This window comes from Penicillium paradoxum (assembly GCF_028828445.1).
Source record: "Penicillium paradoxum strain IBT 22861 chromosome Unknown utg000002l_segment0_segment0, whole genome shotgun sequence".
In the NCBI taxonomy this organism is placed as follows: Eukaryota; Fungi; Ascomycota; class Eurotiomycetes; order Eurotiales; family Aspergillaceae; genus Penicillium; species Penicillium paradoxum.
Genome location: NW_026643180.1, coordinates 4161783 through 4189422, shown reverse-complemented (window position 1 = coordinate 4189422; position 27640 = coordinate 4161783). Strand labels below are relative to the sequence as shown.

The 27640-nt window shown below is 48.7% G+C and overlaps 10 protein-coding genes across 10 annotated transcripts; 4 read left to right on the top strand and 6 right to left on the bottom strand.

The window, feature by feature from the left end:
- Window positions 1-727: 727 nt before the first annotated feature.
- On the bottom strand, window positions 728-2540 carry N7457_001485 (uncharacterized protein; the record flags this gene model as incomplete). The annotated part of the gene is made up of 2 exons (XM_057172531.1): window positions 728-1850; window positions 1885-2540. The coding sequence occupies 2 exons, from the start codon at window positions 2538-2540 to the stop codon at window positions 728-730; spliced, it is 1779 nt and encodes a 592-aa protein (XP_057036434.1).
- A 1966-nt stretch (window positions 2541-4506) lies between these two features.
- Window positions 4507-5149, bottom strand: N7457_001484 (mitochondrial 37S ribosomal protein bS16m; the record flags this gene model as incomplete). The annotated part of the gene is made up of 3 exons (XM_057172530.1): window positions 4507-4551; window positions 4738-4930; window positions 5073-5149. The coding sequence occupies 3 exons, from the start codon at window positions 5147-5149 to the stop codon at window positions 4507-4509; spliced, it is 315 nt and encodes a 104-aa protein (XP_057036433.1).
- Window positions 5150-5486: 337 nt separating this feature from the next.
- On the top strand, window positions 5487-6418 carry N7457_001483 (NADHX epimerase; the record flags this gene model as incomplete). The annotated part of the gene is made up of 5 exons (XM_057172529.1): window positions 5487-5498; window positions 5552-5660; window positions 5719-5784; window positions 5842-5936; window positions 5987-6418. The coding sequence occupies 5 exons, from the start codon at window positions 5487-5489 to the stop codon at window positions 6416-6418; spliced, it is 714 nt and encodes a 237-aa protein (XP_057036432.1).
- A 187-nt stretch (window positions 6419-6605) lies between these two features.
- N7457_001482 (WD repeat PLAP family protein) lies at window positions 6606-9109 on the bottom strand (the record flags this gene model as incomplete). Its single annotated transcript, XM_057172528.1, has 3 exons — window positions 6606-8464; window positions 8518-8971; window positions 9062-9109. The coding sequence occupies 3 exons, from the start codon at window positions 9107-9109 to the stop codon at window positions 6606-6608; spliced, it is 2361 nt and encodes a 786-aa protein (XP_057036431.1).
- A 1109-nt stretch (window positions 9110-10218) lies between these two features.
- Window positions 10219-11576, top strand: N7457_001481 (WD40 repeat domain-containing protein; the record flags this gene model as incomplete). The annotated part of the gene is made up of 6 exons (XM_057172527.1): window positions 10219-10228; window positions 10298-10411; window positions 10468-10507; window positions 10561-10656; window positions 10709-11337; window positions 11440-11576. 6 exons carry the CDS (start codon window positions 10219-10221, stop codon window positions 11574-11576), a joined length of 1026 nt encoding a protein of 341 aa, XP_057036430.1.
- Window positions 11577-12259: 683 nt separating this feature from the next.
- N7457_001480 (putative RNA binding protein) lies at window positions 12260-13788 on the bottom strand (the record flags this gene model as incomplete). The annotated part of the gene is made up of 7 exons (XM_057172526.1): window positions 12260-12904; window positions 12978-13044; window positions 13114-13165; window positions 13221-13255; window positions 13314-13345; window positions 13604-13690; window positions 13750-13788. 7 exons carry the CDS (start codon window positions 13786-13788, stop codon window positions 12260-12262), a joined length of 957 nt encoding a protein of 318 aa, XP_057036429.1.
- Window positions 13789-14432: 644 nt separating this feature from the next.
- Window positions 14433-16542, bottom strand: N7457_001479 (alpha-actinin, sarcomeric (f-actin cross linking protein); the record flags this gene model as incomplete). Its single annotated transcript, XM_057172525.1, has 4 exons — window positions 14433-14621; window positions 14692-16299; window positions 16357-16423; window positions 16487-16542. 4 exons carry the CDS (start codon window positions 16540-16542, stop codon window positions 14433-14435), a joined length of 1920 nt encoding a protein of 639 aa, XP_057036428.1.
- A 1477-nt stretch (window positions 16543-18019) lies between these two features.
- Window positions 18020-18271, top strand: N7457_001478 (uncharacterized protein; the record flags this gene model as incomplete). The annotated part of the gene is made up of 1 exon (XM_057172524.1): window positions 18020-18271. One exon carries the CDS (start codon window positions 18020-18022, stop codon window positions 18269-18271), a length of 252 nt encoding a protein of 83 aa, XP_057036427.1.
- A 2354-nt stretch (window positions 18272-20625) lies between these two features.
- Window positions 20626-22302, bottom strand: N7457_001477 (uncharacterized protein; the record flags this gene model as incomplete). The annotated part of the gene is made up of 7 exons (XM_057172523.1): window positions 20626-20823; window positions 20879-21052; window positions 21109-21420; window positions 21475-21764; window positions 21826-22013; window positions 22079-22175; window positions 22227-22302. The coding sequence occupies 7 exons, from the start codon at window positions 22300-22302 to the stop codon at window positions 20626-20628; spliced, it is 1335 nt and encodes a 444-aa protein (XP_057036426.1).
- Window positions 22303-24873: 2571 nt separating this feature from the next.
- Window positions 24874-27476, top strand: N7457_001476 (uncharacterized protein; the record flags this gene model as incomplete). Its single annotated transcript, XM_057172522.1, has 12 exons — window positions 24874-24917; window positions 24988-25263; window positions 25322-25450; window positions 25508-25602; window positions 25809-25905; window positions 25956-26376; window positions 26448-26556; window positions 26620-26886; window positions 26962-27145; window positions 27199-27238; window positions 27304-27349; window positions 27406-27476. The coding sequence occupies 12 exons, from the start codon at window positions 24874-24876 to the stop codon at window positions 27474-27476; spliced, it is 1779 nt and encodes a 592-aa protein (XP_057036425.1).
- Window positions 27477-27640: the final 164 nt, after the last annotated feature.

The following is a 27640-nucleotide window of genomic DNA, read 5'->3' as shown; positions in this document are numbered from 1 at the left end:
CTCATGCCATTTGAGTAGAGAGATATTAGAAGAGAAGCTAAAGAAAGCCACATAAGACCCTTCTTTTCGAACTTGCATAGAAATAAAAAACACGCATTGCAATAGAGAAGGCAAGTAAATCAGCAAAATCATTTCCGATCCACGCAGACGATGCATCGAGAAAGATCCAGGGGATAGATGTAACAAACAGGGGGGAATCACGTCGAATAAAGTAGATGACAGCTCGTGTAGATCCTGATCAAGGCAGATAGCAAGCACGCATTAGTGTGTATTGCCTAGTCAGGATTAACAAGCCAGATAAAGACGAACACAGCAAGAAAGCACGAGGGTATGAAGGTGTGAACAAAAGGCAAGGGCCGCAGAAAACGCGCTGTTCGAGCGCCTCGCGCCGACCAGATAAGAATACAAACTTGGCAATGACCTGAAATGCAATCCTCCCAATGAAAAAAAAAAAAAAAAAAAAATAACAAAAAAAGGAAAAAGGAATGTAACAGCGCCCAGGTTCCCATGCAACAGAACGACGAAAAGCCAATGAACAAACTGGCAGAAGAAGGAAGATACGACGGGGAAAAAAGGACAGAAAAGCAAATCCGAAACAATACTCCCGAGAGTTATGCAGCCGCCGAATGCTGATCTAGCTCACGAAACGAAAGGAATCCCCAATGCGCCAGATACCCAGTTCGTTCAAACATGTCGGGCATTATCTCAATATAACGCTTCAATGGCCTTAGCGACCCATCATGTAGTCGGGGTAAAAGGAATTATAACCATTCAGGTTCGGCACCGCATTAGTGCCACCGGCACTAGAAGGGGGCGGCGGCGACGAGATCATCATCGGATTGGCTCCGTTTCGGATTCCCAGGCCCGAGTTGGGGTTGTATGAGGCGTTGCCCATCAGTCCACCGTGCTGATTGACGGGGTTGTGCATGACGGCACCATTGCGCATGGGCGGCGCAGGCATGGGCATGCCAAGACCAGGGGGTGCTGCCAGTCCCGGAGGGGGACCGTTGACAGCCGAGAACATGTTGTTGTGAATTCCACTCAAGCTGTTGCCTCCAGGGACTGCGCCTTGCCCAGAGACCGCGTTGGATGAGTTCATGCTGCCAGGTTGACCGGAGCGCACACCCAGGGGATTCTTTGAGAAGCTGAGACGGATGCCAGTCTTCACACTGTTCGACAGTTTGTAGCCGTATAGTTCATTGAGTGCTTTGCTAGCCATGGCAACCTCGTCAAATTCCACGAAGCACATGGGGCCGTTCTGCTTGTTTCGGAAACAAAGTCGCTTGTACCCACGTTGTTTGGAGAAAAGAGCTTTGAGTTCCTCCTCAGAAGTGTCTGGTGGCAAGTTGCCCACATACAAAGTGTTGCAAGGAGGATTCAAGTCATTGGGGTTTGCAGCGGGAAGGCTGTGGCGTGGTGTATGCTGGGCATTGTATGGGAAACCATGACCTTGGTTCGGGTATGCAGATGCCGGCGTTCCACCGCCCATACGCTGCGCATTACCCCCAGGGTAGTTTGGCAAGGGTGGCGAGGCCATGTTGGTCGACAGGGACAAGTTGGCGAAGCGGGTGGTAGGAATTTGTGGGTTGGTGGCGCGGCGGCCGGCGGAGACATTGGTAGAATGGCCATTCTCTGCATAGCCTACCGGATCCTTGAGCAACTCGCCGGTCTCCTCATCCGGGTCTTCATCGATCATAGACTTTCCGGTTATACGTGGGAGGGTATCTATGCCATTTCCGATCGGAGATTGTGGAGAAAAGAGGCTGTGCATACGCGAGCCTGACTCGGAAGTCGGGGGAAGTCCTTCGCCAATAGCCTGGTTGGGATTGGCGCCAGAGAGTCTCTCCAGGCTCTGGAAAGTGCCGTTGAAGCGTGACGACTGACGCGCAAGGGGGGCCGTTGGAGGCACCCATCAAAGCACGACTCGCGGTGTGATCAATGGTGTTACGACGCGTGTTCGAAAGATTCGGTCCCATCGGTGGGTACATCTCGACGACCATGTTGGCATCGTTCTTGGAGTTCGGTTTGCCATCAAGGAGAGATCTGGCCTCCTCAGCCGCAGGCAAAGTCATAAAACGGGCGATCGCGGTCAAGAACCCGTCATCCTCCGGCAGGTCCAAAGTCACGAAGTCTGCGTCAACAAAGTCCTTGGCGAAGAGCAGCATGCTGCGAAGCGCTTCGCGGCTGGTGTTTCGTGGCAGTTTTCGCATGAGGATCGCGCCTCCATTTCCTGCGCGACCAAGGCCATTCAGGCCCTGGATATTGCGATCGGTATCACCCAAGCGCATGTTGTTATCAAATGAGGCTGATGTGCCGATAGGAGAGAAAGGGTATGAAAAAGATGGATTCATAGATGATGGCGCTTGCGACGCATTCGGACTATAGACGTCGGTCGACATCGCATGCTGAGCCGTCAAAGGCGCCTGCGAAGTAGGGAGTGACTGCTGTGGGGGCGAACCAGACGAAACTGACTCTGTGAGCTGTGTAGTTCCAAAAGAGCCGGGACTCGTACGACTGGACTGGCTAGAGGTGCCGCTCATCCCTCCACAAGGTTCGAAGATTTGAAATTTTTTTTTCGCCTTCGGATTTGCGATCACACACGGGGGCGGAGGGGAAATAGCCCGAGAGTTCGTGTAAAGTGGAAAAAAAAGGAGTCGCAGGTTTGAGAGGTCGAAGTGAGGCGCAGTGATGGATAATGCGACAGAGATCCAGAATACACCAGGGAACGCGATGCAGCGATAGAAACGAGGGAAGGCGATTAGCGATTCGATCGAAAGTCGAGTGCACTCGAATGGTGTTTCATCGGATTTGCGACGGTTGGATGCGCGGGGCGCTAGAAAACGACTGAGATAAAGATGGTGAAATCGACAAGAATGGTAAGATGGATGCCAAAGGGAGAGAAGTTGAAAGGAGGGGAGAAGGATGAGGCAGGGGGGGAGGGGGGAAAGAAGAAAAGAGTCCGGAACGGTCGAGTGCAGTCCACAGGTGCCAGATCCATGGATCTGCTTCACGACGCGACTCATTAGGGAACGGGTATGTGACAGTCGGGGTACATGGGGTTATATATAGATCCCCGTACTGAGGGATGTACCCCAGCGTATATGACAGTACATGGTCACCACTTTACACCGTCTTACAGGTGGCCCTGGAACTTGACCGCATGCAGAGAGCCCAGTGCGTGCCCCGAGTGGAATGTGGAATGCCCCGGTTTTTTTTCATTTCTTTTGTCTGTTTGCTATAAACTGGATCGGATCGACCGGGGTGGATCATGAATATATGAATACTCTTCTGGAAAAGCACGGCCATGCAAGTGTGCCTATGCGGCTTGCCGTACCCCGGCTCTGCACGAGATTGGGGCTCTATGGAAAGAACACATTATACACAGGGATGTACCAGAGACTGGCAGCGAGTAGGAAAGGGTAAACTTGAGAGTACCGAATTCATCCATTTGCTGTCTTCAGACCATCGGACACATTATTGGGCCTCTACCTCCACATTCGCCGTTGCCGTTAACCAGCCCAGATCGTAAGAGTTAACGGCTTAAGATCGAACAGCTCATACCGAGATAGTCCCCAACGTTCCAGGGCTGTTCGACCTTTACAAGTGACATCTTCCCGTGTGTACATTCCACTGGGTATACAACATACAGACTCATACACAGGGCCAACGTACATATCCACGGAATCACCAAAAGTCAAAACCGGCGATCCTCCAGGCAACTGACCAATTGCCACGAGCCCAACTCTGGCGACACATGGGATTGGCTGCGAGGTGGAAATGACCTGGGCTTGTCGAGGGAGTGGTGGTTCGTTTGGTTGGGCCGTGGAGAGAAGCCACCGTTGGGGGGCTCTATTAGCACCTCTTCATAGTGTGTGCCTGAAGCGGTCATAGGCGCGTCAAATGTTTTGGCTTTGTAGGAAGGTTACCGATACATACAAATATCAGTTTCCAGGGTATCTTTCGATGAGATTCATATTTTACCTGCCCAGTCCATATATCTTCCCAAGGTTAGGATTTATACACGACTCTACGCAGATATGAGCAGTCTATCGTCGTGGACGAAGTGTACGTGTAATGCTCGACTACTTCGTACATGCCTCGGTACGTGTCTGCCTCGTCAACATGTGTTCTGTATGGGAGACAAGTTCAGGTCGTATCAGTAGATGTTTATGCTGCGGCTCATCTACCGCTTACATAGATTCAAAACAGCCAGGCTGCCATATAATGTACAAGGGTTCCCACAAGGCAACTCAATAAACGCCAAAAATGCCAGCAAAATCAAAGGGGAAAAAAAAGAAATACAGCACATCGACTTCCAAACCATGTCATCGATGGTCCCATGTCCTGAGCTTTCCAAGGTTCCAGGCGATGGTTCGGCCGATTGCACAGGGCATGTCGGAGAAGAAAGCTGGGAAAGCTTGATATGACTCTACGACGTAGTAGTCAAACATGCTACCTAGGTACTGAGCACGAAGCCTCGGACAGTCGAATAGCCAATAAGCGGACTCAAGCTTTGTCGTAGGTGGTGGGTTTTGGTGCAACAAGGCCAGCCTGGGAAAAGAAAGTCCAGAGTCAGCAAAAGTGGTCCATGGGGCCATAAAATGAGAAAGGTTATCTTCGTCGTCTGTCCATATGATGTTTTCTGAAAGAAATTCCCGACAATAGCCGTACGAAATTCCCTTGGATCCTCCAAGTTCCAAAACTCTCGCGGGTACAGAAAACAAGGATCCGGCTTACCATGCTCATAAGCTTCCAGACGGGGTCACTGGGCTGTGCACCGACACCGAGCCAGTACTTTGCACGCGCACGGTCGAGCGCAATCTCCTTGTATGGGCGGGCGTCGGCGTTCTCATCGTACAGGTTTGTGGGCTTCTTAGGGATGGGGTTGTAGGTGCCGATGACTTCGAGGGGCTTCGCGCCGCGGGCAGAACTGTAGAGAATAATGTCAATTTCAGTTCTTCCCGATGATAATATTCCTCATTTTGTTCAAATATGCACAGTCTCGCAACGTCGATGGTTGGCGGTGGAGGCCAGACGTATCGGGGAAACATTCATGGGGAAAAACCACATACCGGGCCTGCGCGACGACAATGTTGAAGAAGGGGTTGTGCTTGTTTCCGAAGCGAGCGAGTCTAATCCGAACAACCATTTTGGCGGATATGTAATGCGTTTCCAATTGACGAGGGCGCAAGACTGTTCTTTTGATGATCCCGAATGCCCTCCGCAAAAGTTCTGGGAGATGCGGATGAACTTTGATCCGCCACATCCAAATATGGAATAGCGCATGTGTATGTGATGTAATGGTGTGAGGACCTCCAGTAGATCTACTTCAGAGCTGGCTATGACTTTAATTTAGACAAGTTCTTTCACTAATTTCTCTTTGCTATCCAACAGAGTAGCTCTGGACTCTGAGCACGTGAATGATACGCTCCAGACTTACCAGCCTGTGCCCTCTATCCATTCGTCGCTACAGTAAACTAGCAACCATGTCGTTGAAGGTATAGTTCTCTGATATCAACTCCAATTGCAAACAAGCTGACCATCGGCTTAGGCAATCTCAGCAAAAGATGCTGCCTCACTTGACAAAGACCTCATGGAAGTGGGCGGCTGGTCTCTAGATCAGTTAATGGAGCTCGCGGGCCTCTCGGTCTCGCAAGCCGGTAAGCTCCCTAAAGTTTGAACATCTCCTTAGCCCGTGCTAATACAATGAGCAACTAGTTTGGAGAATCCATCCTCCCAGCGCAGGACAGAACGTCCTGGTTGTCTGTGGACCAGGCAATAATGGTAAGATGAAGCATCTAAATCAAAATATCAAGCAACAGCCACCTAACAATTCCTCAGGAGGAGATGGCCTAGTCGCAGCTCGTCACTTGGCCCATTTCGGTTATACACCATTGGTATACTATCCAAAAGAGGGCAAAAACGAACTCTACCAGGTATATATTTCCAAGTAACAATTGAACCAAGCAGTACTAACCACGCCCAGCGTCTCAAAATCCAACTCCAGAACCTTTCGATCCCCTTCATAACCGACTTCCCAACAGCTCTCAAGACAACAGACTTCCTTGTCGATGCTATCTTTGGATTCTCCTTCGGCGGTGCATTGCGCGAACCCTTCGGCGATATCGTCTCGCAAATCGAGTCTTCCACTGTTCCAGTACTAAGCGTTGATGCGCCCAGCTCATGGGATATCCAGAGCGGACCGCCGAAGGAAGGTCCTGGTGCGAAATTCATGCCACATGCGCTTATTAGCTTGTCTGCGCCCAAGCCGTGCGTGGCGTTTTATCAGGGCAGGCATTTCGTTGGTGGTAGGTTCTTGACAAAGGACATCGCAGATAAGTATGGAATTGATCTGCCCAAATATCGCGGTATTGATCAGGTATTGGAGATTGGAGTTGATGCGGAGGGAAGGTTGTAATTGAATCCATGAATCATACATGGGTAATTTAAGTGCTAAGTGATGCGAAAACGACAATATTTACGACTCATCTAGTAGGAAGTTGAATGAAAAGTAAAAAAATAGGCTTTGCATGGGAATTGCGTTGTCGTCGTTAGAAAGTGATGCATATCTGATCTATGCACACGAAATAAAAGATCCTGCGCTCTTAGAGAGCCCCGCGGATTTCGCTAATAATGCCCTTGATGCGCGGCTCCTTTCCAGGGCCTGAGGCCGAGGCTCTCGCAAGAACACCTTCAATCTCGTAGACCTCCTTGGCGGCGCTCTTAACTTCCTCCCCAAGAGCTGCCACGAGTGTACCGAGCGCGACGAGCGCACGGTAGACCGCTTCTGAGTCTTTCTCTCCGGTGATAATCCGAGTCAGTTCTTCCAGCAGCACCAGTCCCCGTTCCGCTGATTCTGGTGATTGGTTCCTATCCTCAGAGGTAAGGTAAACAGCAAAATTAATGTACAGTGTCGCGATGGCGATTGTAAGGTTGCGGTTTGGTGACTCTCCGCTGCTAGCCAAGGCGGACTTCACTCCTGCAAGGATCTGATCAAATGAACTCATGGCTAGGTCACGGCCCGCCGTGGTCTCGAAGAGGTTAGCGAATGTCCGCATGGCGAGCATCGCATTGTTGACGTTAAGTGGATGCTCGAAGACGCCGCTGGAAATCACACCAGAAACGACATTTTCGTCCTGATACTCGGCTGATGCTGTGAATGGCACAGCCGCCGCTAAAAGACGGAGAATATCTAGACCAGGGAGTCGATTGGCAGCAGGCCAAGTTGTGACAATCTTCAGAATCAATGGCACCCCGGATTCAACTTCCGGCGAGACTTCGAGTTGTGGAGTTGATTCTAGCTGACCGCACATGGCGACAACTGTTTCAACCTCAGAGGGACTCAAAGCTATATCCTTCGATCCGTCTGCCACGAGTTTTGCATTTAATTCCTGGAGCTTCTTCGTAATAACTTTGAGGTTCGCTGTGCGGATCGAAAGATATATCTTTTGAGGAAGGACATTGGCCCGAGGCTCGGGAGCAGGTGGTTGAGTTTCCTCGGGCGCCGCAGCATCACCGGGACGGTAACGTCTGTCTGAGCCCCAAGGGTCGGCACCTGCGGCTTCCTGGGAAGATTGTCCAATTGTAGCACCTTGTGTGTTCTGGGTAATGAAGTTGGCGACTTGATCCAGATAGGTCATAGGAAGTTCGTTATCTCCAATAAACTTGGTTGCAGCCTCATAAGGGTTTTGTGAGACATTATAGGGTAATTTCAGCGGGGGCTTGCCGTCCTCGATATCAACATCGAAGACGTAGTCGTAATCCTGACCATGATATTCGGTCTTACGACCACTGCTTCCAGCTGAATCCACAACTGTACCAATTGCAATCCATTCCTGTGTTGCTGATGACCAGGTGTGGGCAGTCACGCTACCATTAGCCTCTCGGATCATCTGGACCTGACCCTCCTTGGTTCCAGACTTCTCTTTGAGAAACTCCGGACCAGGTAACTCCTCTTTGTTGATCTTTCCAACCTGTTGCTCTGGAATAGCAGACTCCTTGACAGCCTGATCAAACTGCTGTATAGCCTCCGGAGCGGCATGACGCTCGGGGCTTCTGCTGAAAACACGTGTAATGCGGTCACTGGCACCGGTGACGATGTCACCAGTCTCACTGCAAGCTGCAACACTCCATACTGAGATTGCAGGATGAGTAATTGTCTGTACACATTGGGTTCCATTCCAGATCTTCACGGTGCGATCTTCACTGGAGCTCACCAGCTCACCGGATGGGAGCGCAGCAAGCGAGTAGATAAAGCTTTCATGACCGTGCAGAGAGGCAACAAGTTGACCCTGCAGTGTGTAAAGGCGAATGATTCCATCGTTGCTAGCTGAGGCGAATTGGGCACCTGTGGAGTTCGAGGCGGGGAGCTTGCACAAGGCTCGGACGACGTCGTTTGAGTTCTGTACGCTTCCGAGGAGGGTTCCCGATGTATTATATATCCGAATCATCTGATCAGCACAGCCTAGAGTATTGTTAGCATAAAATGTTCAATGGTATCATGTGAGGTTGATATACCTGTGATGATTGTGTTCTCGTCATAGGCCAGCACGGCCCAGACGCTTGCCTCATGCCCTTCCAGCACGACCTCACACTCCCATTTCCCTACCCTCCATAGACGAGCAGTGGAGTCCCAGCTGCCACTGACGACCCATTTGCCATCTGGAGATACATCGAGAGCACAGACATTGTGACCGTGACCCAGGAGGATAGCATCCGCATTGTCATCTGCGGCTTTGCCCGGCTGTCTAGCTTCAATTATTGCATCTTGTCCAGCCGAGAGAACAAGACCATCTGGGAACTCGGATGTGGGTGGAACATAAGCTAAGCTGTTGATGAAGGCGCCGCCGTGTGCAGCAATCATATAGTCGTATGCGGGGGGCGGAGTCGAGACAAGCTTCCAGAGCCGAACTGTGGCATCACGAGATGCCGAAAGAACGACATCGGGGGTTGGGAAGACCACAGCGCGAACCTAATAGAGGGAAAAAACAGGGGTTAGTTGACTGCATGGCTTGGATGCACGGAACAGCGTCTGGACAGACGCCGAGATTAGGAGCCTTACATCATCGCCGTGGCCCTCCAAAGATGCGGAGATCTTGAAGTCAGGCATACATAAAACTGTAAAAGGAAGATGAAGTGAAGAAAGAGGAAGCCAAAAAAGAGGTATCTCGAGGGTATCACCGCAAAATTAATGATCAATCAAGCTCCCCTGGATGTTGTTGTCCTTTAGTCGTTCCGGGGGATCGCCCCGCCGAGCATCAATGGACATATCACGTGGGCGGTGACGCGATTTGAGGAACCTGCTAGAACGCCGGGTTATCTGCATGCAAAGGGATAGAGAAGAAGATTATTAATTCCTAGATCTATGGACGGGCCAGAGTGCCTCTTGGCACTGAAAGTGTGTCGGTCCAGGTGGTGAATTCTCCAGGTGCGTCCTTTGAGTGACTCATATCCCATCATCATCTCTTTCATACTTAGGTGCGAATCCCAGAGGTATTCTTCACCGAGGGAGGTGGATAGATAGCCATTCCTGGCCCTCAAAGCTTGATATTATCACCCAGTCGCGTATTACGCTGTAGAAGGGAAGGTATCTACTAATTCTCTGTGGGAGAAGTCAATGCCCAGACCATGGGAAGAAACTACCAATGAAACAAACCCTATTCACGCCAAGCTCAAATATAGCATGAATCATATCACAACTTTCAACACTCAAGAAACTGACGAAAATAGAAACGTCTGCACAGTGAAGCCTTCCCCGGTCGTTCAACTATGAGCCTCACGTGTCATCTCAATTATACCTTCTTTAGCCTAGCGTGTTTCTGACTAATCTGTGATCGGCTGCCCGTTATTGTTCGAAATCGAAATTCAATATCCCATCAACACCTAAGTCAAGGAGTTCTGTGTTTCTAGAGGGCTTCTCTCCTGTTAAGGTGTCTAGCGGGAAAAATAAAAATCCCCAAATCTCACTTTCTCCGGTCCTTTGTTCTCGGCTGTTCCTCGACCCCACGTCTCTACTTGATGACTTGACGACCCTGACGAATCTCATAAAAGTATCTTCCTTAGACATATTGAACTTTCTCTGGGTTTACTTCCTGGATTTGTATCTTGATATCAGTGGACTTTTGGTTGGGCACATAGCATCTCGCTGATTTGATTGGCCCTTTAATACCTAACATCAAAACCACTGGAACCTCGGAAACCTCTTCCAACACCGACAAAATGACTGCCGGTAAGTGATCTGCGTATACGGGAATTGCAGGTCCTCTTCTGAACATATTGACTGATATACCCTTAACAGATATCCCCAAGGTAGTCCCTCTGACTTGCCACGGACACTCTCGTCCAGTGACGCATCTGAGCTTCTCTTCCACAGTCGAAGACGAGCAATATTACTTCATCTCTTCATGCAAAGGTGACAAACACCAGCAACCCTAACAAACGATGCCACGAGGTACTAACAAACAACAGATAATAACCCTATGCTCCGCGATGGCATAACAGGAGACTGGTACAGCAAATGCAACCCAAGCCCTCAGACGCCATTCAACTAACAAAATCCAGGATTGGCACATTCCTCGGCCACAAAGGTGCCGTATGGCAAGCAAGGCTCTCCGCCGACGCCGCCATCTCCGCAACAGCAGCAGCCGATTTCTCAGCGTAATTTCTCCCAAAACCCCTCTATCTCAAACACATGCTAACCCCGAAACAGCAAGGTCTGGGACACATACACAGGCGAATGCCTGCACACACTGCAACACGCACACATTGTGCGCGCAGTAGCATTCCCAATCCAAGCCAACCCGCAGGTTCTCGCGACAGGTGGCGCGGAGAAGAAGCTCCGTATCTTTGATCTAACCCGGGGCGGTAGCTCCAGCAACAGCTCCACACCGCCGCTGCCTTCATCGGCCAGCCCGGCTACTGAGAATGGGGTGACGAGCTACGAGATCGGCGCCGGTGTGCACGGCGGCACGATCAAGTCCATTGTCTGGAACCAGGATTACAATGTCATTACGACTGCCGCGGAGGACCGTAAGATTCGTTGGTGGGACCTGCGCTCACGCCACCCGATTGTGGAGTATGCTGTTGATGGCACGATTGGCTCCTGTGAGCTGAATAGTCTTGCGACTCGGCCCAACGATGCCGGCATCTTGACCGTTGCTGCTGGCAAAAGTGTCTATCTGTTTGATGGGGTGCAGCCTGGTCGTTTGCTCAAGAAGACCGAGTATGATTATGACGTTGCTAGTGCTGCAGTTAATAGCGAGTCTGGTCGCCTGGTTACCGGCAGTGCGAATGATACCTGGGCACGGGTTTATGACTTGAACACTGATGAAGAGCTGGGTATGTTTTTCTTTCTCTTTCACCTCTGCTGTTGTTCTTTTTCGTTCTTTTTCGTTTTTTCTTGATTTGGAGTGCGAGATTGATGCTAACTCGATTCTGCAGAGGTTCAAAAGGGTCACCATGGCCCCATCTGGTCTATCAGCTTCTCTCCCGATGGCAAGCTCTACGGAACTGGTAGCGAGGATGGCACCATCAAGTTGTGGAAAGCATGCCGTGAACCCTACGGATTGTGGAGATGAATTTTGATCGCAATTGTCACAGTGTATAGAAGAAACCATGGAAGAATCTCATTTCTTCCCCGTATCATCTGCGGTCCTTATACTACTTTATAAATGGAGGAGGCTTCTGTCGATTCATGCTCAATAAAATTGTGTATTCCCTCTATCCATTGCCCTAGCGTGAGCCATGGCCGCGGGCGCTCTATCATTCTTTGTATGCGGCCTACTATGACGTACAAGGAGCAGAGGAAACCTTCCATACGCTATCTGCTAGCGTTTGTCCACATTCTATTTACACCCACCCGGCAAACAAGAAGAGATATTGAAGAACGCAAGAAGAAATATCCCCAAGCGCTGAGCTCAGAGATACAAGCCGAGTCGACTCTCAATGCGCCAATATGTGGACATGAAAAGACGAAGATAATAGCGGTAAAGCTAGGCGAGGAAGTGAAAGTCCATCGATGGCAGAAGCAAGAGCAATGCGAGTTTTTGATATGAGCCCAATTACAATTTGGAGGTGGCGGTAAAGTACAGAGTTTCAGCCCTCATGTCGAGAAGGTTGAGCGACAAGAGCAGTGGTAAAAAAAAGGGTCGAGTATGACTTATTGCATAAAAAGACCAAAAGCAGTGCGCCAGGTAGAATTCAAATATCGGAATTGCGAGAGACAAGCGATTTTCCCGTGACTTGAGTAACTGTGAAATATTTACTCGATCATATCAATATCATCATCAGCTGCGGTTGCGGTGGGAGCGGGAGCAGTCTGCTGAGGGACATCCTGAGCAGGAGCAGTCGCTTCATCGGCGCCAGTGTTTGCACCGCCCCAGTAATCTTCCATCTCTTGGTCCAACTCTTCCTGGGTCTTGCGGGGGCGAGCGTTGGAACGGCGTTCAGTCGGTTGGCGGTTGTCACGTCCACCACGTCTGCCTCCGCTGCGACGGTTGGGGGAGCGCTGGCTGGAGCGTTGTCCGGGGACATAGCGGTCAATGTTGTCGGGTGCGGGCTTAGTGACGTCGCTACGATGACCACGGCCACCGCGACGGCGTCGGGCACCGTCTGCGTTGTCATCAGATCGGGGGCTCAGGCTGCGGCCATCGCGGGGGCGTTCGACGCGGTCCATAAGGCTAGATCTGGGGGGCTGTGCGTAGTCGAGGGGATTGCGCTCACGGCGCCCGGGAACAAGAGAGAGACGGATGGGCTGGCCCTTGGCATTGGCTCCGTCATACTCCTGAATGGAAGTGTGTGCATCCTTCAGGCGGGCATATGTGATGTAAGCAACTCCCTCGGAGCGTCCAGCGCGGTCATAAGAGACAGTGAGTTCGGAGACAGGACCGATTCGGCCAAAGAGATCCTGTCGAGGAAAAGGTCGGTTAGAGGTGTTTTTCGTTGTATGGGTTCGGCTCTGGGCTAGTTGAAAGACCTACATCGAGATCGGATTCGGTGATATCGTAGTGAAGGTTCTCCACACGGACCTTGGTCAATGTGCTGGAGCTAATAATCCAATTAGTACTTTGATCCGGCAAGGCATCGAATTTGAGTTTGTGGAAGGAGGCTTCATACCGGTCGGAATCATGTCCATCGCGGCCTCTGCGGCCTCCACGAGAAGGGCGGGCTGGGGAGCAATGTTGTTAGAAAGATCCCGGCGAAGGCACGGGATGGCCACATACATCTGTCGTCGTCAAACTTGTCGTGCACCCAGTCGCTAGAAACAAACCGGTCAGTACTGCATATACGACAAATAACCAAAGAGGTGTACTTACAGGTTCAGATCAACGCGGTCCGAGGTGTATGGCTGTTATTATCGAAAAGACTTAGTGTTAGTTCCAAGTCAGATGAGAAGTCGTGCGATGTTCTTTTCCAAGTCTTCACTGTGGCCTGTTCGTTGACCAGTCCTCACCGACCCAGAGGACTGGCTACGATCGCCACGGAGTAAGAGGAGAACTCGCAGAGGAGAAAGAGGAGGGCGGACCTAGTGTCAGAATGAACTATTAGCTTCGCTGCATTCCAATATAGCTCCAGAATAGAGCCTCATTCTCAACCGTAAATGTACCTTTCTGACGCCATCGCGCTCGTGGCGACGGCCAGGGTTGTTGCGACGACGAGGACCACCACCGCCCGAGGGGCGACCATGGTTTCGCTACCATGAAGTATGTTAGATGTATGCGTGTGTGATTCCATTATTCGCTGGTCCTTTACCGTGTCTTCAGCAATGATCTCGTCCAAGCTGCGGTCCATCTTGGAGTGTGTAGCGGAAAATGCGATTGGGAGAAGATATCAAATAGGGAAGAATGAGAGCAGCCGAGATTTCTAATTCCGACCACTACGTGAGAGAAAAAGTGAAAGGAAAGAAGGATGTTAGATCATGTAATGAGCCGCAGGATCATCTTCATCAGCTGCGACGCGGATCTGGGGACTATCACATGACAGGGGCCATATTAATCTGGCGGCAACCCACATCTACAGATCGGTGCCAAAATGGCTTTGTTCTTTGATATTAAGACCTTGCATATACTATATGCGATATTTATAGCTTCTTACTATCTTTGTTTAGGGGAGGGGGTTTAAAAAAGTTCTTTTATGATCCTCGCTTGGTCAAGATCGACTCCACGCCTAACGATGATTTCATAAGTTGAAAATGTTCACATGGTATCCTGATCATTACAAAGAGCAAAGCATAATCAACACAATATGTGTTAAGAGAGGAACAGCCACCTAACCCCAGGATGCAAGAGAACCAGAAAAACAGAAGGAGAGAGCCCGTTTCAACGAAAACATGAGAATCCTCCCTCGAAACACCAGAAACACAGCAACACCAAGCCAGTGTAAATCCCCCATTATCACCAGTAATGCCGCCCAAATATCACCCTTAATGATACCATTTATTGCTCATTTTCATTATTTCGGCCTACTTCCCTCATTTTTTCCATGAAGCTGATGTAGTCGTACTTGGGCAGATCCCGGTCCTCGAGAAGATCGGGTCCATCGTGTGCTGGCATCGTCTTGACCAAATGCTCAATCACTTCGTCGGGAATGAGTGAATGTCGGAGATCAAGTTCTGTCACATAAGGCTACATCGTAGACATTAGCCACTGTAGATTAAAGGGGGAGTCAAAAAGATTAAAGAAAGGCTTCACATACCTTGCCGTCGGCAACTTCCTTGAAACTCTGGAAGACCTGTTCGGCAGTATTTTGGTCCTCTGTCACGCTGACCATGAACCGAATGAACTGCTCGAAGCTGACTCCAGCATTCTGTGACAAGCGGGCTTCGCCGCAAACTTCGATGTAGACCTGGTGCATCTCGTCCTCATCATAGACCAATCCCAGACTGGCCAATGCTGCAGAGAACTCGAGCTCTAGGAGCGTGTTGGAAGAATCGCGATCGAAATGGCGGAAGACAGATTCAAACTCTTCCAATTGGATTGGAGTCAGGTTAGTCATATTACGAGCAACCATTTGGTTGTCGAGGAAAGCCAGCTTCTTTGAAATGCTGGATTTGACGAGGCTCAGTTCATATGCGAGCTCGTCCAGGGTGTATGTGGTGAAGTCGTTTTCTTCAATGTTGGCCTCGGCGCACTGTTGGTCAAGTTCTGCAATGGTATCGAGGAAGGCGTCAAGAGGGGGCAAATTATCATTTAACTTGTTGACATGTTCGAGTTGGTCCTCCACATCACCATCTAACCCGGAAATCGCCAATGACAAAGTCTTCAGAGTCAGCGCAAAGTCATTGGCCTTGTCGGCAAATGAGCGGCGTAGCTTGTTTTTGATGTCACGAATTGTTTCGTTTATAAGTTGACTGCGTTCATGTTCGTGCCGGGTAAGGATCTCCCACTCTTTGTCGCAATTTTCTGGACTCAGTTCTTGTGGTGGGTCATAAGGACGCAGACGGTATGTACCCAATTTGGTTTTGATATTGCCCAGCAAAGCAGCCAGATCTGATTTTTCGGCTACCCATTGGCGTTTCTCGGTCCGCTTGTAGAGTGAGAACTGGTACGATTGTTCTTTGGCGTCCTTGTATGTTCCTTCAAACGAGGAGTTTTTCCAGTGTTCGCGCTGACCGCGGATCAATCTCAATAATTCCTTTACTCGGCGCTCATAGGAGTTTTGCATGTCCCAGGCACCGTGCATATTGTTCACAAACTTTTCCACTCGGCGTCCAGCATTCTCGACTCGTTCCAGCTGGGAAAAAGCGTGGAACCAGTAGGCAATGTAGGTCATGAGGGAGCGTTCGTCGGGTCTGGGCACGTCACAGACATCGTCCACATCAAGCAGGTCAGGGATACCGATCTCGTTGGAAGCGATCTCGAAGGCCAGCTTCATGTTTCCACGGTGGTCGCTCTTATCCAGCGAGTCATAATCGATTAAGTCCGGTCGGTGGATATCGAGGAGCGCACAGAAGGCCAGGCCATTGTTCCAACTGGTTGAGAAGTCTCGAACCTCGACATCCTCGTAGCATGCAGTCTTTCGTTGACACCAGAGTAACAATCCTTCCTTGGCTGTCATACCTTCTGTATTGATGTCGCTGATGGTAAATCGCAGAATCAGGGTCCAAATTAACCCCAGGATAATCTTCTGATTGCCATCCACAATATCCTCGGCACCAATATTCGTCATCTGGATCCTCCTCCCCTTAATGAAATCAAGACTTTTGTTCACATTTTCGAATCGTTGGACGCGCAGCTTCGGTCTCGACGCATATCGACCAAGAGACTCTCCTCCTAGGATCTCAAGGAGATGAATGAGGATGACCTATATCAAAGCACACGATCAGCGATTTGATGTTGGCGGGGTAGAGGTGGGACATACACCGTCGGAGAGGTCAGTGACCAAGTCGTCGATAGACAGGCGCCGCGCCTTCAGCTTGTCATTCAGCCTGAGCTCGGTCGTTAGCTGGGGTCCCTTGCGTAATGCGGAGAGACGGGATCGATAGACGTACCATTTAGTGAAGGTCTTTTGCTGCACATTAATCCATTGCTTCTCAACCGTCAACATCTTCGATCACGGCGGAGACATTCAGGGCCGATTGGCAATGCTGGTGGGGGGGTAACGGGAAATGACCGCGAACAGGGTTTAGTGAAAAAAAGGGCTAGGGTGGTCAGAGAGGCTTGGAGACTCGGTTTCCGATTCGGACTGAAGATCAGACACTGGAGCACAAAAGGGGGGGAATAATCTTGAGTGGGGTGTGTTGGTCCCGCAAGTCGGAGTTGAAGATCACCCGAGCAACCACTTGTATCGTGCACCTTGACAATGTTCAAGTTCAGATGCAAATGATTTGAGAAAACCTTCGAGCAGTTAGCACCTGAGGATTGGGATATTTATCGTGACAATTTGCAGATGCATCCCTTGTGGACCCACTATTTCTAAGTATAGACCTCTCATTGTTCCCCCTTTGTCGTCGAAATGAACCTGCTAATTGGGCCTGTCCAAGATATCCGTGGACAATGACCCTTTTTGAAATTCGGCTCGGCATTTTACGAATTAACTAGGTAGATTTCCCCCCTTTTGTTTGGAACAAGATCGTTGAGGTCGATTTTCAGATGTCGGTTCTGGCACCGTTGGGCATGTGAATGTGCAGGCGGTGTTTTTCTTCTGCCCAGCAAGCAAAATTGGCCAAGATCAATAGTCCACGGTAAAAGCGTTGCTTATCTCCACGGGAGCAAGTTGCCAATGTAGTCCGGTGAAGGTTGATTCTAACTGCATGAATAGTTCATGGATTTAGTTCGAGGGTGCCAAGAGATTGTCTTTGAAGCCATCAAAGCCTCCTGATACATGAAACAGCCCCGTACGAGTAGTGGGTTTTGTTTGGGCCACTAACAACGAGCCCACCGACAGAGAACTTCATTTTTCTCAATGACAAATGTAAAAGAGGGGACGACATACGTACTTGGTCTTATCAAGCGCCGTAAGATCCTTGGAGGGCACAGCAAATAACCGATGTCTGATCTGCACGACTGAAAGCGGTTCGCTTTACTGTACACAAAGGAACATACCAATATTTGCCCTGAACGATGTGATCCCAGGTTGATTTGTACCTTCCTGCCTTGGCCGTTAACCTCGTGACAGGATTTCATCCGATCATCTTGTAGATACCATCTCTCATCCCCCTTCCAACAAAACGGTGTGTATTGAGTTCGAAGTTCCTGGCTAACAAAGATCAAGCCCTGTTAGTGTTGTACGTAGGCAACAGCATCAGACGGATACTATGGGATTCTCCAGAAAGTGGCCTAGCTGTCTTTTGAGAAACTCTTGAACTGTCAGAAGTCTTCTGAGAGGAGTATCGAAGATTATAGATTTACCACATAAGAGTCGATATGTTTTGCTTCGGGTTCCCTCCCAAGTCTTGGAATGTTCCATGGTTCCGCCCCCATGTGCCATCGGCACCCCACACCCGTCCCCACCAGCCCTGGAAGCCTGACCTTGGAACATTCCAATACGCGTGGTCCTTCGAGCAACTTTTGGAACCCCCATAATGTTGATCACGAATCTTGCAGTCGAGCTTCTGAGCCAAATCTGCAGCTACCTAGAGCTGTCAGACTGGCAAGCGCTTAGACTGTCATGTCCCGCACTGTACGCCAACTCGCTAGAGGCTTTCTCAGATCGATACTTCAAGAGCATCCGCTTCATGGTGACGAGTGACAGCCTTCTGGAATTGGAAGAGATTTCCAGGTCAGATACATTTCGTGATCGAGTTGAGGAACTATGGATGATACCCAATGCCTGACGTCCTTCAAGAATCTGAGAACAGTCGGACTGTCGCACTATACAACTTCATTTTTACTTGACCCACGGCAACACAAAGTACGACCTCTAGGTTGGCGCCGCTTGATTAACCAACTGGACTTCCGATTCTGTCCTATCTCTCTGTCGTCTCTAATAGTTGACTCGATAGCTGTGACCAACGCTTTGCCCTTATCAAAGCTTTTGGGTGCGCTCAGCGATTCCAAACAAAACATCAGGAAGCTGCGCACATGTAATGAGGACTTTTGCGGGAAGGTTGCTTTTAGTATCTCCTTAACGCAATCAGAATTCGATTCCCTTCTGGTCGTATTACAAGAGCTCGAATTTCTCCACGCATGCGTATTTTTCGACAAGGTGAACCAGGATGAGAACCGAATACCTCATACCTGGTTTGATCTGATGATTGCGGTGGCCCCGAGTCTCAAAGGACTGGCACTTTCATACAGCACGTATTATGGATATGATTTCCGACCCCCCTGGAAGCTTTTTCGGGAGACTCAATTCACGCAACTCAGAGAGCTGCACCTTCATTCAATCCATGTTACTCCTGACACGTTGGAGATAATTGTCGCCGCCACTAAGATGACTCTCACGACCCTGACACTCGTTTCTGTGGGATTATTCGGTGTCAACCTTTCTGATTATTCTACCGAAGATCAGGACAATCTAAATTTTGGTTCTCCTATCGAGGTTGAGGGAACTTTGGTATGGAAGCATGTTTGGGACCTCTTCAGAGACGAACTATTATTACTAAATAAATTCTCTATGGTCAAAATTGAGTGGTTACTTGGACCCATACTGATTCAAGGAATTGATGACCAGCTCGAAGCGAGAGATCGCGCGAATTTTGATGCTGCAACAGCTGGAATTTCATTCAGCAAATGGATCAATCGATTGATACCTGTGACACCGGATCGGTCTGTTGATTTCACGAGACCAATTATTGACAGTAAGTATTTCATGTCTTTCATCCTCTGAGGGGGCTGGTTTCTGATTGAAAACTAGTGGACTGGTTGAACAAAATGATACCTGTGAATAAGAGCTCACCAAATCGAGACCTGTGTTCTTGTAGGGACAGATCAGATCCCTGTGCTTACGGATACGATCGGTAGAGGCTGAGATTGGGATCTGGGTTTGGTGAGACGATCCTACAACAGCGCTTGGGGGAGACGTACTTTTGTACTCCGTACAAGGAGAGCAGATTTATGTAAAGACAAGTGGTTTGTATCTCCCGAAAAGTAGATAAAAAGGGAGGATCATCCTGCAACTGCCATATCAAGTTTGCTATCCGTGTAAATCAAAATATACTCTATATTTCCTTTCTATCGACGACGACACCACGTAATAATGCACACCTGAAAGCATAATATATCATACCAAAATCTGTTTCTTAAAATCGTGAGATTTGCTATCTCTTGTCTCCGTGGCGCAATTGGTTAGCGCGTCTGACTGTTAATCAGGAGGTTGGAAGTTCAAGCCTTCCCGGGGACGATTGTTTTGTTTTTTTGACCCGAACAGGGGCCATCCTAGACATCACCCTGCGACTGAATACAACCTGCATTCATCTCGTAGGTCGGTGCAGGACGGGTAGTAAACTGGTATTTCGGATACGATCATCATGAATGAGTTACCTTCGATTCCCCCGTGGGAGGTCACAGGGACACCGGCCGAGATTAACCACTACTACTATCACCATTATGAAGGGCAAGGACATCAAGCATACCAACAAGCAAAGCTCCAAACAAAATAATTTGAGAGAAGGTCCATGGGAGGTAACCACACACTTGCACTCTGAAAATTATTCTATGTTTGGTCGATAACACGGTGGGTGGATCTGTTCTTCACTTGAATGCCAGTCCCGCTGGGATCTAGAAGAGACAGAAACTGAAGCATGGAGCTTGCAAATATTGATGAGGAAACTCATACGTAAACCATGGCAATATATCCCTCGTCTTCATCTAGCTATGGAGTTCTCCGTACGGAGTACTCCGTACAGGGTTCTTATTATCGTCCGCTTTTTGCGTGCCAATGCAGGCCGGATTCGAACACTTTGTCAATTTCAAACACTTCATGCATTCATCTACTCCGTACTCCGTAGAGCGACCTGCATATACGAGTCAGCCCCCGCAAAGAGTTGATAGCCTCGACGGGTTTGCCGACGGTCATGCGTTGATCCTAGGTTGGGCTTAGCGTTCACTGTGAAAAGGGTAAAGTTTTGGATCCCAGAAGTTTGTTTGAACCTAATGCTAATTTGGACTCTATCTGACTCTATATTACAAGTAAATCTTCACTGTCATGCTGTAATCCGCCCATTCTATGCGCTTCTATGCATCCCTTTCAAGCTTTGGTACTCGAATCCAAGATATTCGAAGTTTTCCTCCTAAGCCGTTCTTTATTGCTCCATGCGTACCAGAGGCCAAGAGTGAGAACTGTTAGGAGGACTGTGGCAACGATAAAGACCCAAAAATACTTGGAGACGATGAATTCATCGGTAGTACCGTCGTCAAACTTGAACAAGTTCATTCCAAGGATCGTCTAGTATACTGGTTAGAGCAATTGTCACTGTGTGGGGACGAAAGACTGTTCCTACCGAGACAAGACTCGCGGGTAAATAGACCAAGGTCACCAATGTGACTACTTTCACCGTGGCATTGTCATCGAAGTTTTCATTTCCTAGTTGAAGTAGTTTGTTATTGACGGTAAGCAGGCGATTGTTGACATCAACCATCTTGCTATTCAGACGCAGATTCAGAGAAACTTGGAACTGCGAAGTATCAGCAGTGGGTAAATCCACGGCAGGTCTTGAATATATTTGCTCACTCTTCTCAGAACTTCCTGGACTTTGTACGAGATAACCTCAGTTCCGGCGATAAGGCCCTCGGCCCGTGTTTTATGGTATTGCACTTCTCTCACGAATTGTGAAAGATTGAGATCAGTCTTATCTGAGGTCGAACCAAGTGTCTTGCTCAACGAAGGTAGCCTTTGTAAAGTACTGATGGCCACTTTGAGTCGGAACTGAATGGGACAGATAATATCGCTGTATTGGTGAAGCTCTCTGAGCTTTCCGTCTCTGTCGCTCGTCCAACTCGAATCTTCCGTCTGTGACATGTTCATGGTCAAAGAATGATCCACCTAGGGAGAGAATTAGTCAAACGACAGCGAGAGAAGCAATTGCTAGTGACTAACCAGTTTCTCCACTTTGGACCCCAGATAGTGTATATAGGAGCGCCAGGATGGGAGGTAACTAAAGAGGGCGGCGGAATGCATCGCAGCCCAAGTAGATTGCACAGTTGGTTGAGAAGTCAGGAAGACATAGTTCCTGATGTGGTTCTCCGCTGGTGTCTCCTTTCCGACATGGAAGAAAACCCAGAGATTCTGTTGTTCCTTGGGATTGTGGCGATGGAAAACCCCAGTTTGCCGCATAGTCCAGGAGTCAGTCGAAGTTTCCACCGGAAAAGTGATATTGTAATTGATGTCTGAGAGATCGTACGTATTTCAGTACTTGCCAGCAAATGGATTCCAAGACTGCTCCTTTACCTTTGATACCGTTATCACCTGTTTGCACCATTATTCCTCCCTCGCCTATACTTGCGCTGAGAGGCTTGCCGCCGAATTTGCAAGCCAAATCCCATATTTCTGGACCGATATTGTATTTGATCGTCAGTGCTTCGAATGCGCATTTGGAAATTTTGAGTGGTCTTATTGACGTCTGGCAGTACAGTGATCTAATGATACCCAGAAATGATTAGCACATTATGATGCTCGAACATAGAGATCAGTTAAAACTCACACTATCCGCAGTTTCGGGCATGGACTGGTTTGTATGTGCTGTGTGAACTTCTCATTATCTTCGAAATTAGACTCAACAAGTGTGCCTTGTCCATTGTCTGTAATAGCATCGATTAGCAAAATATTGTTGATTGACACGTGAAACTAACCATCACTATCAAAAACCGATATGTCAACGGCACGCGAGGGCTCAAGAAAGGCCGGTCTGAATGTGGGTGAGCCCATGACTGAACGAGAAACTTTAAGCGAGAAATAGCTTGATTTGATCGAAATAGAGCATCATCCAAATGCCAGGGCAACGTTATATGAATAAAAGAGGGTGGCTGCAGAAGAAACGTGAGACTCGAGGGTATGTTGGGGGACAGGGCGGTGGTCAGCCAGAGCCTCCTAAAGGGACTGGGAAGCGTGCCTCGTGAAGCACCTCGCCCCGAGGCGCCTCCGGCTATCATAGGGCTTTGCTTCCTTCTTTTTCATCCAAGTAAGGCTGCTTTTTTCATTGGCTCAGGAACTGCTACTAGGCTGAGTGTCTGATGCATGGTGCCGGCGGCAAATGACAAGGATGAAACTGGCGGCATATTTAGCCATCCAATGATATGCTATATTTCTCGAGTTCAAAGCCACTTTGCGAAGGAGAGTACTGTCTTTTTATTGGTTAGGGGCCATACATGATTCAAGACTCGTTACATCGTAAGGCGCAGGTAGGCTGTGCCTGCTCCGTATTGCCCATGCACCAGCCTCATGGGTCCGGGAGCATTGGAACAGGACCTTGAATGGGGTTGATTCGAGGGATACGATTGATAGATCTAAACCGTCTCTTGAATTTGGAGTAATTTGACAAGCACATATGGAAATGATGGAACCTGCGCATTCTACGGAGTACGGAGTATGTACCTAATGGTAATACCTGTCATGCTAACTCCCGAGGTCTTAAGACCAGTCTCACGCCCTTATTAAAGATAGGCGTCACGCTCGACAGCCATTCGCAACCCATATTGGAGATGTATGTTGTAGAAGTCTCCAATACTCAGTTCTGCACGTGGTAGTCCTCCAGGATATCCCTATAACAATGACCAGTTAATTATTTGACGCGACAGACGCTTAGGTCGTTCATTACTCACTCAAACTCCTCCTAAGGTCCAAATAAATTCTGTTAGAGAACATTCTTGAGATAATGTCAGAGATAAACTCACCTCAGGGACCAAGTCCGGGGCTTCAAAACTGAATCGACCAGCTTCATACTTCAATAAATGTTAGCGTGAGCGAACAAGCATCAAGCCCAAAGTCTGCCTACCCGAACTGGGATGTCTTTCCCAAACATATTTTTTAGTCGGTTTCTCAATCGCTCAGCTTTTATGTAATTGCTAAGCCCCACTGACAGGACATTATGAACGAGCACCATATTCGAAAGCGGAGCGGAAGTACTCCGTAACAGTGAATACGAGTCGGTATCGAGTGTGAGACGAACTTTAGGTGTCGAGCCAGAATGAGTAAGGCGTCGAAATCATGAATGAGCACTGCCTTCGTGAAAGGTGATCGACCTCTGTGTACAGCCAGGACTGGGCCCCATCTTATGGTTGATAATGAGGCTGAACCAGAAATTCTCCATGGCGGCACGGTGTATAATGACATCCGATATTCAATTATCGTTGTTAGTGATCCAGGGCTGTCATGAGTGTCATGATGGAGCTCCACCCACCAATCACCACCTTTCTAGAGTGATTTGCCTGCATCCGACCTGCGCTGCTCATGCATGTTTGCTTCAACCACGCGGTCGTAGCCCATAGGTGCGGTCGGATACTCGTGAACGCAACATTAGACGGATCGGTCCGGGGATACGGAGTAATTGACACATAGAGAGCTTGATTGGACAGCGAAATGTTGACCCGGGGGGGTTGGTCCCATAACACCTTTTCTTAAGGTCTCTTCTATTGGGTCTTTTTGGACCGGGTGTCTTGTTGGTTCTCGAAGCGGGCTAGGTATTTCATTTAATGCATCAGCCGATACCAATGCGGTAACATGATGACGGGATCGACTCCGCTATTCGTTGCGTATCAAATAGGATGGATGCAAAGCATTCGAGATGACCAGACAGGGAATAATAATAGTTGGGTAAACTGGGTGACAGTCTAGTTGCGCTAAGATCACCTGGGCTGAGTGATCCCCCTCCTCCCCAAGCGCAACTCGTCCATAAATAGGTTTCAGTTTGTAACCGAGTTCTGTTTTCGATCAGTATTCCGATGACCCTCGTGTTGGTATGAAGTACTTGAGGACCAAGTATGTGTGCATAAGGCTTGGTTTTCAGACCATACCATCGGGTACAGATACAGTGGATATATCCTCTGCAGCTTACAGCTTCAAGTCATTTCCCCAAATTATGGACTGAGCGCCCAATGAAAAGCAGATGACGTACTCCGTATACTGTGCCAAGAACTGTTAGCGTTATTGCGGTCTCTTTACGGAGTAGGGGAGACGGTCTCGGGAATATTGGGTGCTGATAGGTTAGGGCATCGGAGTTCCCCGCGTGGAGGTGAATCACTCTGCTCTATTAACTCATCCGGGGTCGATCTTCGGCCGGGGTGCGGCTCTCAAGGTCCACGCTTTGGGCCAGTCCAGAATAAGCAGGGCTTATTGGAGCCTTTTAGAGCTGGCCAGGTACCCGGGTTCCCCAAGGCTCGTAACAATCCTTGATCTCTCCGTGCGTATGTCCCTCAATCAATTTTCGACACGTTGGAACCATCTCAAGCACGCTGGTCACTCTTCATCACACGAGCACTTGCATTTGATACAGCCTTGACCATGGTTGAAGACAGCGAGTCCCAGTCAGCCTATGGGGCAACTATGTAAGGATTCCCAAGGCTCAATATGGTTAACTAGGATAGGAAACACTTGCTAACCCATCAAACACAACAGCATAGACAATCCGCTCGCTCTAATATCTCTGGAACAACTATATAGTATCGTCAAGGAATTCCACGAACGCACCGAACTCAAAGATGTGGTTGAGATGGAAGTCCTCTTCAGAGGCGCCCAGTTAGCACGAGACTCAGACCACTATCCGTCGAGCCTTACCCCGTCCGAAGAAAATGCTATTTTGCACGAGAAGAAAGAACGAAATGCTCGATGGTTTCAACCGCCTGAAGGTCTCAGTGTTACTATCATGGCCGCAGCTTTCGCCGCGATTACGCAGTATGTCCTTCCCTTCAGTTGAAGAAAAACAGAATCCCTTTTAATATTGGCTCTGAAGAGGATGGCAACAATCGTCCATAAATGCCAGTCAGCTCTTTGGTTGGCAGGAAGACTTAGGGGTTAATGCTGATCAACAATATCTGATCGGCGCGTTGAATGCCGCGCCATGGATCTCGGGAAGTCTCATGTATGTCCAAACCCTGACAACCCTGAAACCATCGTTCTGTTATCTAACTTTTGTCAGAGGAGCATGGGTGAGCGATCCCCTTCAAGAGACATTTCTTGGAAGGCGACCTGCACTTTTTATCGCTGCAATTTTCTGTGTGGCTTGTGTGATAGGTAAGAATCCCGACCTAATATCGTCGGCTGCCTCGACTCACTGAGAATTTCTATACAGGCACCGCCCATTGTGAAAGTTGGGAAACGCTTCTTGCTTGCAGGATATTACTTGGGGTTGGAGTAAGTCATCCCTAGCCTTGATGTAAATGTCTTTTTTTTTTCTTTTTTCGGACGAGAGGTGATCTAACCCGACATAATTTAGATAGGATCAAAAGCCTCCATCGCCCCCGTATTTGCGGCTGAAGCAGCCCCGGACAGGTATCGTGGACGGGTGTTGATGATATGGCAACTTTTCGATGCATTGTATGTCCGAATCTACACTGTCCCGGTGGTTGCAGCTAATAAAGATATAGTGGCATATTCCTTGGCTTTGTTTCTTCTATGATCGTACGAGATAACTGGAGAGTGCTATTAGCCACAGCGATCATTCCTGCCGTTGTCCTTCTTTGCGTGGTCTACATTTGTCCAGAATCCCCACGGTTTCTTATTCGACAAGGGCGCTATCCCGAGGCATATCGAAGTCTCCGGCGGCTTAGACGAAGTGATATCCAGGCCGCGCGAGATCTCTTTAGCATTCACGCTCAGCTGCAGGCCGAGACAAAGGCACTATGGAACAAAGGCGAAGAGAGAGAATGGTACGAGGAGAACATCTACCAGAACTGGATCAAGAAAACCAGGGTTTGGGAACGAATGGGGTATCTAGCTGTAAAGCCCCGCGTTCGGAGAGCCTGTATGGTGGCTTCTCTTGTGATGGCAACTCAGCAACTTTGTGGGGTATGCTCTGATATCCTGCCATGGCATGGATTATCCTTCGGTTTTGCTTTGGCTAACCAGTCGATGAACAGATCAATGTGTTGGCTTTCTACTCATCTGATCTATTCAACATCAGTGATAACAACAATGACAATTCCGAACTCCAACAGGATAATTCCAAAGTTCAATGGTACAATTTCGGTAAGTCTGGAAGTCTGGATCGAAGGCTAAGCAATCTGAAGCCCGACTCTGATCCATAAACAGGTTTCGGTCTTTCCATGTTCCTCTTCACTTTGATAGCATACAGATATATCGACACCCGCGGACGCCGATTCCTTCTTCTGATATCCCTTGGCGGCATGACAGTGAGCCTGGTTCTTGTCAGCGCCTTGTTCTATGTCGCCGATTCTGGGGTTCGACAGGTTCTGGTATCAGTGTTCAGCATTGTCGTGTTTACTTTCTTCTATTCCCTTGGTGCTGGCCCAATTCCGTTTACTCTGAGTCCCGAGGTATTTCCTCTTTGCGTTCGCGGTAAGCATTTGGTTCTACTTCATTGCTTTGTATCATCTGCTGCTACGGAGTTAACAGAGAACTGATGAATAACAGAGGTGGGCATGAGCTTTAGCGTGATGGTCAACTTCCTCGGCCTCGGTCTCTTGGTGCTGTTTGTACCTCGATTGACCGAGATATTTGGACGTGGCAAGAGGTGCGGGGGTAACATTTATGGAGGCAAACCCCAGGATGATAACACATCTTGTGATGGCCAGGCAAATCTCTTGTTCTTTTTCAGGTATGTCGATCAGCCGATTCCGTACTGACTTCCACTGCTGACATGATATATAGTGGTTTGAATGTGTTGGCATTCATTTTAGTATTCCTTTTGGTATGCCTCATGATCTCTATCTATCTCCATTTCACACAGTTCCCTTTCTGACAATAAAAAAATAGGTACCCGAGACGAACAAAGTTGAATTGGAAAGGATGAACATACTATGTACGCATCCTCTCCCCGTGGTTCTGTCATTCACCGCCATATTGACTCTCTACTAGTTGAAAAAAGCACAAAGCGAAACATTGCGGATAACATTCGCAGCTTGCACACGAAGCCAGGTACGAAGTAGAGGAATGATGTGGGCGTGGAATCCACACCATAGACATGAGACACCTTGCGAATGCAGTACATATGCGTAGTGGAGATCATAATGTGTATATGATTATATGCGAATAATGTTATTTTGTTGTTATTTTGTTGTTATTTTGTTGTTATTTTGTTGTTATTTTGTTG